The sequence below is a fragment of the Salvelinus fontinalis genome, chromosome 30 (assembly GCF_029448725.1).
Source record: "Salvelinus fontinalis isolate EN_2023a chromosome 30, ASM2944872v1, whole genome shotgun sequence".
Classification (NCBI taxonomy): domain Eukaryota; kingdom Metazoa; phylum Chordata; class Actinopteri; order Salmoniformes; family Salmonidae; genus Salvelinus; species Salvelinus fontinalis.
Window position 1 is genome coordinate 9,126,649 of NC_074694.1, and position 9,829 is coordinate 9,136,477.

Sequence of the window (9,829 nt, forward strand, 5' to 3'; positions counted from 1 at the left end):
ACTATCAGCTGTCCTAACCACAGCTTGGCTCACTCTCTATTCTAAGCATGATCACTCCCTGCTTGGGTTTACTTTTCCACTGTAGAGCCATTTTGTTTTTTGAAGTGATGCTTCTTATTGCCTGGTGTGGAGTGATGCACTGACATGGCACAGAGTGGTGTGTGTGTCTGTGTGGGTGGCTGTCTGTGTGGGTGGCTGTCTGTGTGGGTGGCTGTCTGTGTGGGTGGCTGTCTGTGGGTGGGTGGCTGTCTGTGTGGGTGGGTGGCTGTCTGTGTGGGTGGGTGGCTGTCTGTGTGGGTGGGTGGCTGTCTGTGTGGGTGGGTGGCTGGCTGTTTGGGTGGGTGGGTGGCTGTCTGGGTGGGTGGCTGTCTGTGTGGGTGGGTGGCTGTCTGTGTGGGTGGCTGTCTGTGGGTGGGTGGCTGTCTGTGTGGGTGGGTGGCTGTCTGTGTGGGTGGCTGGCTGGCTGGCTGTGTGGGTGGCTGGCTGGCTGGCTGGCTGGCTGGCTGTGTGGGTGGGTGGCTGTCTGCGTGGGTGGCTGGGTGTCTGCGTGGGTGGCTGTCTGTCTGTGTGGGTGGCTGGCTGTCTGCGTGGGTGGCTGTCTGTGTGGCTGTCTGTGTGGCTGTCTGTGTGGGTGGCTGTCTGTCTGTGTGGGTGGGTGTCTGTCTGTGGGTGGGTGGCTGTCTCTGTGGGTGGGTGGGTGGCTGTCTGTCTGTCTGTGGCTGTCTGTCTGTCTGTGGCTGGCTGGCTGTCTGCGTGGGTGGCTGGCTGTCTGCGTGGGTGGCTGGCTGTCTGCGTGGGTGTCTGGCTGTCTGCGTGGGTGTCTGGCTGGCTGCGTGGGTGGCTGGCTGGCTGCGTGGGTGGGTGGCTGTCGATGTGGGTGGGTGGCTGTCGATGTGGCTGGCTGGCTGTCGATGTGGCTGGCTGGCTGTCTGCGTGGGTGTGTGCCTGCGTGGGTGTGTGCCTGCGTGGGTGTGTGCCTGCGTGGGTGTGTGTCTGCGTGGGTGTGTGTCTGCGTGGGTGGCTGTCTGCGTGGGTGGCTGTCTGCGTGGGTGGCTGTCTGCTTGGGTGGCTGTCTGCTTGGGTGGCTGTCTGCGTGGGTGCGCAAGTCATTACAAGCTCTTTAATGCTTGTATCTATCTGTGTCTGTGGCAAGGGGGGGACACATCTGTGTCCAGCCACTTTATCTTCTGACACTGTGTGTAATGCATTATATCCTAATGTTTTGTGCGTCTCAAGGTCCAGTCCCAGTTGAGTCAAATCACAGAGGAGTTTGAACAGGTACGTGCAACAGCCAATCGGAAGAGGGCAAGAACTTTGACATTGGCTTACAAACTGCTTAGTTAGACAGCGACTGTCTGTGTGACTAGTTATTTGACTGACTTGTGTTTTTATTTGACGTGATCTTGTCCCCCCCCCCCCCCCAGGCTCAGAAGACTGTAGAGCTCCAGGCTCAGAAGACTGTAGAGCTCCAGGCTCAGAAGACTGTAGAGCTCCAGGCTCAGAAGACTGTAGAACCCCAGGCTCAGAAGACTGTAGAACCCCAGGCTCAGAAGACTGTAGAACCCCAGGCTCAGAAGACTGTAGAACCCCAGGCTCAGAAGACTGTAGAACCCCAGGCTCAGAAGACTGTAGAACCCCAGGCTCAGAAGACTGTAGAACCCCAGGCTCAGAAGACTGTAGAACTCCAGGCTCAGAAGACTGTAGAACTCCAGGCTCAGACGACTGTAGAACCCCAGGCTCAGCTGGACATGCTGGAAGAGGCAGGAGACTCCCCACAGGCTGGCACAGAGGACGTAGCCCAGCTAGAGGTACATGACCGTGGGCCACATTCAGCGGGATGTTCAAATACTATTTTATTTGTCACATGCACCGAATACAACAAAATACAATACCGTGAAAAGCTTGCTTACAAGCCCTAACAATGCAGTTTTAATAAAAATATTTACTAAATAAAAGGGTAACAATAACGAGGCTATATACCGGGGGAGTCAATGTGCGGGGGCACAGGTTAGTCGACAGAATTTGTAAAATGACTATGTATAGATAATAAACAGCGAGTTGCAGCAGTGTAAAAACCAGGGGGAGTAGGGTCAATATAAATAGTCCGGGTGGCCATTTGATTAATTGTTCAGCAGTCTTTTGTCTTGGGGATAGAAGCTGTTAAGGAGCCTTTTGGACCTAGACTTGGCGCTCCGTTACCGCTTGCCGTGCGGTAGCAGAGAGAACAGTCGATGACTAGGGTGGATGGAGTCTTTGACATTTTTTAGGGCCTTCCTCTGACACCGCCTAGCTGTTTGGGGTTTTAGGCTGGGTTTCTGTACAGCACTTTGAGATATCAGCTGATGTAAGAAGGGCTATATAAATACATTTGATTTGAAATAGGTCCTGGATGGCAGGAAGCTTGGCCCCAGTGATGTACTGGGCCGTACGCATTACCCTCTGTAGCACCTTACATTTAACCATTGGCATTTAACCAAATGTCGAGCAGTTCTCATACCAGGCAGTGATACAACCGGTCAGGATGCTCTCGATGGTGCAGCTGTAGAACTTTTTGAGGATCAAGGGACCCATGCCAAATCTTTTCAGTCTCCTGAAGGGGACTAGGCTTTGTCGGGCCTTCTTCGCGACTGTCTTGGTGTGTTTGGACCATGATAGTTTGGTGGTGATGTGGACACCAAGTAACTCTCGACCCGCTCCACTACAGCCCCGTCGATGTTAATGGGCGCCTGTTCGGCCCTCTTTTTCCTATAGTCCACGATCAACTCCTTCGTCTTTCTCACATTGAGGGAGAAGTTGTTGTCCTGGCACCACACTGCCAGGTCTCTGACCTCCTCCCTATAGGCTGTCTCATCGTTGTCGGTGATCAGGCCTACAACTGTTGTCATCAGCAAACTTAGTGATGGTGTTGGAGTCATGCCTGGACGTGTAGTCATGAGTGAATAGGGAGTACAGGAGAGGACTAAGCACGCACCCCTGAGGGGCCCCATGTTGGACATCCTGGTGGGCAGGGGCGGCCGGCATGATGGTGTTGATGTGAGCCACGACCAGTGTTTCAAAGCACTCCATGGCTACCGACGTGAGTGCTACGGGACTAATCATTTAGGCAGGTTATCTCCGCTTTCTTGGGCACAGGGACTATGGTGGTCTGTTTGAAACATGTAGGTATTAGACTCGGTCAGGGAGAGGTTGAAATGTCAGTGAAGACACTTGCCAGATGGTCCGCGCATGCTTTGAGTACACGTCCTGGTAATTCGTCTGGCCCCGCAGCTTTTTGAATGTTGACCTGTTTAAAGGTCTTGCTCACATCGACTACGGAGAGCGTGATCAGTCTTCTGGAACAGCAGGTGCTCTCATGCATGCTTCAGTAATGCTTTCCTCAAAGCGAGCACAGAAGGCGTTTAGGTCGTCTGGTAGGCTCACGTCACTGGGCAGCTCGTGGCTGGGTTTCCCTTTAGTCCGTAATATTTTTCAGGCCCGGTTTCATTCTTAGTCCTGTGTTGACGCTTTGCCTGTTTGATGATTCGTCTGAGGGCATATCGGGATTTCTTATAAGCGTCCGGATTAGTGTCCCACTCCTTGAAAGCTGCAGCTTTAGCTCTGTGCGGATGTTACCTGTAATCCATGGCTTCTGGTTGGGTAATGTAGTTCCTGCTTTTATTTTTTGCTTGTACGCCTTATACAGCTCATTGAGTGCGGTCTTAGTGGCAGCATCGGTTTGTGGTGGTAAATAGACGCCTACGAATAATATAGATGAGAACTCTCTTGGTAGATAGTGTGGTCTACAGCTTATCATGAGGTATTCTACCTCAGGCAAGCAATACCTCAAGACTTCTTTAATATTAGACATCGCGCACCCGCAGTTATTGACAAATGGACAGGTCCCCTCGTCTTACCAGATGTAAGTGCTCTGCCCTGCCGATGCACGGAGAAGCCAGCCAGCTCTAAATTATCCGTGTCGTCTTTCAGCCACGTATCTGTGAAACATAAGTTATTACAGTTTTCAATGTCCCGTTGGTTGGATAGTTTTAATCATGTTTTCCATTGATTGAACGTTGGCCAATAATACAGAGGGTAGTGGTGGTTTACCTAGGCATGAGGGAATTCTGACAAGGCACCCCCGCCCTCTGTCTTTTCTTCACGTCGATGACAGGGATTTGGCCTTGTCATGACAAAGCAGTATACCCTTTGCGTCAGACTCATTAAAGAGAACATCTTTGTTCGAGGTGAGTAATCGCTTTTCTGATGTACAGAAGCTCTATTCGTTCATAAGAGATGGTAGCAGCAACATTATTTACAAAATGAATTACAAACTACAAATGTAAAAAATAATAATAATAAGATATAAAAAAAGACCTGGGCCAAGCAGCCACCACAGCTCCAGCAGCTCTTAAAGTTCACTCTGGAGCAGAATAACCACAACACTCTACAGGACTGCTCTAATGAGGCCAACCCGTCACTGCTTTATTACGCCAAGGTTGTGGGTTCAATTCCCACAGGGATCACAAACACATACTGACTGGCAGGTTTGTATGCACTCGCTGTACTGAAAGTCGCTCTGAATGAATGTGTATGCTTAGTGGAATACCTTCGCCTGAATGACTACACCTAATACTGTTTAACTGCTGCATGGGTGTGGTTATAGGGCTGTTACACAACGGCGGTCACGAGTCATGACCGCAGTCAAATTCCACGTGTCGGTAACTATGCTTCTCCAAGCTCTGATGCTGCTGATGGTCCTTAGTAGCCTACCAAACTTGATAGTTGCCTGGTAGTCGGCACTCTATTGTTCCTCTAATCACTCTGACGTCAATGCAAATGTTTTAGAAAATCCAACTCTTCACGAGAGCTCGTGTTGCGCAACATTTCTATAGGGTGTGAAATTGCGTGAGAAAACAGAGTGGTGGCCTCTAAGAGGAGGATCCCATCAGCTTTCTATAGGGTGTGAAATTGCGTGAGAAAACAGAGTGATGGCTTCTTAAGAGGAGGATCCCATAAGCTTTCTATAGGCCAGGCATATTTTATTCATTTATTTCTCAACTTTCCTAATATGAAGCACATTGCTTCACTTTACAACAGGATTATAGCCTATCTGGCTGGCATGAAAATGAACCACACACGGGGGAAAGCGTTCACTATTTAAGTGTATAGATGACATGTATTTTTCACCCTGCTGCCCCTGTTTCAATACAGGTGCATGATAATGGTCTATTCTAAATCAAAACGTATTTCACTCTGTGTGTGATTTAGTGTATATATAAAGACAACTTTTAAGAATAGTCTGATGGGTGACAATATTAGCCTATCACTTTTACAACTTATTCAAATCATAGTCGCACACCTCACGTAGCCTAGGCCATAGGCCTATATGTTTGATAAGGTTTGTAGCACAACTAAAGTGGCCAAAACTTAAGCACATTAATCCGCTTTACACTCGGTGTTGACTGGCATGTTTTCACGCTTATATCCTACTGCCAGGTGCGCATTGCCTCGCTTATAATGTGAAGAAATAGCCTAATAGTTTATCAACATTTTAAGTTAAACGTTCTGATCTGTTGCATCAGCCTCATTGCTTTAAAAGTTTTTTTGTTGTTTTTTGATGCGATTTGATTGTATTGATTTGGGATCTATCGCATCCCACAACTGTCCCAGACTGTTTGGAATATTTATTTCTCGCACAGAAGGACAAGTTGACCAATCAAATAAGTCAACTTTTGTACTATGTGGGATAGTAGATTGACAGGCTAGTGCTGCTGCTGTTCGTTAGGCCTACTCCTCTCGTGAATGACAGTCAGTCCACACAAACAAATCAGTGCTCATGTCTTTCATGCAACTCTTTAAATCCTCAGTCCCATCATGCGGCCTTAGAATTTATAAAAAATCAAAACACGTAGTCTTTGTATCACAACTACATTTTAAAAAATTGAATAAAAACCTCTAAATTAAGCATAGGTTTAATCTATGTCCGGGAAACTGGCCCTTTGATTCTTATAGGAGTTGTGGCAATCAACTACTCAACACAGAATAAGCTGAATGTGCGCACTTCCTTGGAAATCATTTGGAGAAAATATCCTTTCTATGTTCGATTGTATTCTTCCTACTCTAGTTATTTTAGCAGACAAGATTTGCTTAGAAATTACTTTAGTGTAGCTCACAGCCATATGACAGCCAGATCAGGACCTAACATATGTTCTTCCGAATTAGACATTTTCTTCATATCATGTTTCTTTAGACCTGTCTAAAATAATGGATTTATTATGAAGGTGTAGGCTATATTAAATGGATTTCTTAGACTTTTTCAAATGTAGACATTCCAAAGGTCTGCGTCAGTGGCTTGGCGTCAGTGGCTTGTAGGCTGTGCATCAGTGGCTTGTAGGCTGTGCGTCAGTGGCTTGTAGGCTGTGGCGTCAGTGGCTTGTAGGCTGTGGCGTCAGTGGCTTGTAGGCTGTGGCGTCAGTGGCTTGTAGGCTGTGGCGTCAGTGGCTTGTAGGCTGTGGCGTCAGTGGCTTGTAGGCTGTGGCGTCAGTGGCTTGTAGGCTGTGGCGTCAGTGGCTTGTAGGCTGTGGCGTCAGTGGCTTGTAGGCTGTGGCGTCAGTGGCTTGTAGGCTGTGCGTCAGTGGCTTGTAGGCTGTGCGTCAGTGGCTTGTAGGCTGTGCGTCAGTGGCTTGTAGGCTGTGGCGTCAGTGGCTTGTAGGCTGTGGCGTCAGTGGCTTGTAGGCTGTGGCGTCAGTGGCGTCAGTGGCTTGTAGGCTGTGCCGTCAGTGGCGTCAGTGGCTTGTAGGCTGTGCGTCAGTGGCTTGTAGGCTGTGGCGTCAGTGGCTTGTAGGCTGTGGCGTCAGTGGCTTGTAGGCTGTGGCGTCAGTGGCTTGTAGGCTGTGGCGTCAGTGGCTTGTAGGCTGTGGCGTCAGTGGCTTGTAGGCTGTGCGTCAGTGGCTTGTAGGCTGTGCGTCAGTGGCTTGTAGGCTGTGCGTCAGTGGCTTGTAGGCTGTGCGTCAGTGGCTTGTAGGCTGTGCGTCAGTGGCTTGTAGGCTGTGCGTCAGTGGCTTGTAGGCTGTGCGTCAGTGGCTTGGCGTCAGTGGCTTGTAGGCTGTGGCGTCAGTGGCTTGTAGGCTGTGGCGTCAGTGGCTTGTAGGCTGTGGCGTCAGTGGCTTGTAGGCTGTGGCGTCAGTGGCTTGTAGGCTGTGGCGTCAGTGGCTTGTAGGCTGTGGCGTCAGTGGCTTGTAGGCTGTGGCGTCAGTGGCTTGTAGGCTGTGGCGTCAGTGGCTTGTAGGCTGTGGCGTCAGTGGCTTGTAGGCTGTGGCGTCAGTGGCTTGTAGGCTGTGGCGTCAGTGGCTTGTAGGCTGTGCGTCAGTGGCTTGTAGGCTGTGCGTGGAAGCTAGGAGATGTTAAACGTGTTTTAAATGCCGGTCTCATGGTAATTAACCGTTAATTATTTGTTTGACAATCACTGGCTGACAATTTCACAGCCCTAGTTATGTCATTTTTTTTGTTGTTGTTGTAATGTCCATTAAGGATTTGATTTAATGTATTAATTGATTGGGTGTGGTTGTAAAATATTTTTGTTTCTGTCTTTCAGGAAGAGAGTTCAGGACTGAAGGAAGGAACATCTGTTTAAGAGACTGAAGACGTGACACTAAAACATGATTATCATAGTTATGCATTCCAACACGGTTAGTTCTTGTACTGTAGTAGTTGATTGCTGCATCTCCTATAAGAATCTAAGGGCCAGTTTCCCGGACACTGACTAAGCCTATTCCTGAACTAAAATACATGCTCAGTGGAGAATCTCCGTTAAAGAAATGTGTTAGCCAGGGACTAGGCTTAATATGTGTCTGGGAAAACCGGCCCAAAATGTTTCTGGGTCGTTCCACCAATTCGGTGCCTTTATCAGATGTGTGTAACTTGGTGGGGGATTATAAAAAATTTTTTTTTACGTTCTGTCATAAAGAGAACATGTTCAACTTAATAAAAATGTTTTCCCATCTCAATGTTAAATAAAAAGTGCCAAATAAAGTAGCAGGGTTGACTGTAACAGGGTTGACGATTTCATCTTAAATCAGGGGCAATTGAGGGGGGGAAATGAAATTGTGAAACCATACCTAGCCTGTCTATATATGGATAATGTGTTTTGCTCGACCAACTCAGTTTTCCACCACAAAACACCGGAAAATGTTTTGTGGTGGAAAATGCTGAGTTTTAGCACTTTAGCAAAGTCTTATTCATATAACAAAAATGAACTCGGTGGTCTACTAAAGGGTGCTTCATGGAATATAACAAGTCTTTTAAAATTCAATATTGGTGTAGAATTCCTACTTAAAATGTCAAAGGGATGCAAAACTCACTCATTTCGTGGAACGACCGATCTGATCTAGGATGAGGAAAAACATACTATGCTGCAAACAGAACGTTGAAGACAAAACCTACATCAACGATTCTGGCCATGTCAGGAATGATACCTAAGACTAGCTCTGGTCCAGGGCATTAGTGCGCTTTCCTCCACTACGCCCTGTATCGATATGGATCAGACGAACGCCCTGGACCAGAGCTAACCTACTCTGCCTTATAGTCACAATGAAATCTCTCTCCCCAGAGTCCACAGTGTTAAAAGGGAGAACGATTGTGTGTTTTTAAAACGTACATCAACCTGTGCAATTACTTTGTGCACCCTATTCTCCTATATTGCACACTACTTTTGACCAGAGCACTATAGGGGAAACCTTATGGGCCGTGGTCAAAAGTAGTGCACTATATAGAGAAAAGATGCAACTTTGTGTCTTTTGTAAAGTGGTTGGGATGAATGATGGGAGGACGTTATGGTACATAAGATGGATGCAATACATTAAGTGCCTCCTTCAGTACTGTGTTTCACAGTAGCTGGCTGCCAACACAATGTGTGAATTTGATAAAGAATAAAAATACAATGTAGTGTTTGTGTTATGACTCGTGCTTGAACCTGATGTTGATTTTTAAACCAAGGATTGACGTAACAAACCAGGGGTCAGGGGTCAGCTAACTCATAGTCAAGTGATATGTGTCTGTTTTATCTGGTTAAAAAAAGTTTGTATATTGGTTGTTGATTCAATTTAGAGTCATGATTTCTTAAAACTAAGCAGTTTTGGAAAGTTAGCTGGCTAACTTGTTGACCCAGAATTCTGTGACAACCCCCCCCCCCCCCACCCATGAGTAACAAACTGGAAATGTAGAAGACGTATGAAAGAATCCAGAGGGCTGGGCCGATGTTTAATTTGACAGATTACTCCGGTAGCACTCAGTTTCAAAACGTTTTCTTATTGAACAGGACCCAGGATATGCAGTGAGGTGCTCGCATGTGGGCAGACTGCCAATCTGGGTGGTGGCCATGCGAACCAGCTTCATGCCCTCCTCGTTATTATACACTGAACTAAATTATAGTGTTGGTTTCATGTGCTGAAATAAAAGATCCCCCCCCAAAATTTTCCAGAGGTACAAAAAGCTTGTCTCTCAATTTCAAGCTGATTTAAACAGCATGATCATTACACAGGTGCACCTTGTGCGTGGGACTAAAGGGCAGTTTTATCACACAACACGATGCCGCAGATGCCTCAAGTTTTGAGGAAGCTTGCAATTGGAATGCTGAATTGTTGGAAGTTGTTGAATTTATATTTGTGTTCAGTATATTATATTCCATGGGAGGCACTAACCTTGATATAGGCTGAAGTTTGCAAATAGTACATGATGCTGAAAATGGGAAATTACACTTCAGTGTTGGCTTTGCCTACCCATGCTGTTTAGATATTAATAAATAACCTAAGCTATATAATATGTAATGGCGCCGGAGGAGATGGTTGCTGTT

At 47.2% G+C, this 9,829-nt stretch overlaps 1 protein-coding gene across 8 annotated transcripts in view; it reads left to right on the forward strand.

Annotated features, from left to right (window-relative positions):
- LOC129828601 (ribosome-binding protein 1-like) overlaps window positions 1-8,923 on the forward strand; it is a 40,566-nt gene extending 31,643 nt beyond the window's left edge. For 5 of the 8 annotated variants that reach the window (XM_055889660.1, XM_055889657.1, XM_055889654.1 and 2 more), the window contains 3 exons: window positions 1,237-1,278; window positions 1,425-1,808; window positions 7,574-8,923. In XM_055889660.1, the coding sequence (XP_055745635.1) occupies window positions 1,237-1,278; window positions 1,425-1,808; window positions 7,574-7,612 (465 nt within the window). In that variant the 3' untranslated portion in view covers window positions 7,613-8,923. The remainder of the gene's footprint in view (window positions 1-1,236; window positions 1,279-1,424; window positions 1,809-7,573) is intronic. The other 3 variants (XM_055889661.1, XM_055889659.1, XM_055889658.1) reach the window with 2 other exon arrangements.
- Window positions 8,924-9,829: the final 906 nt, after the last annotated feature.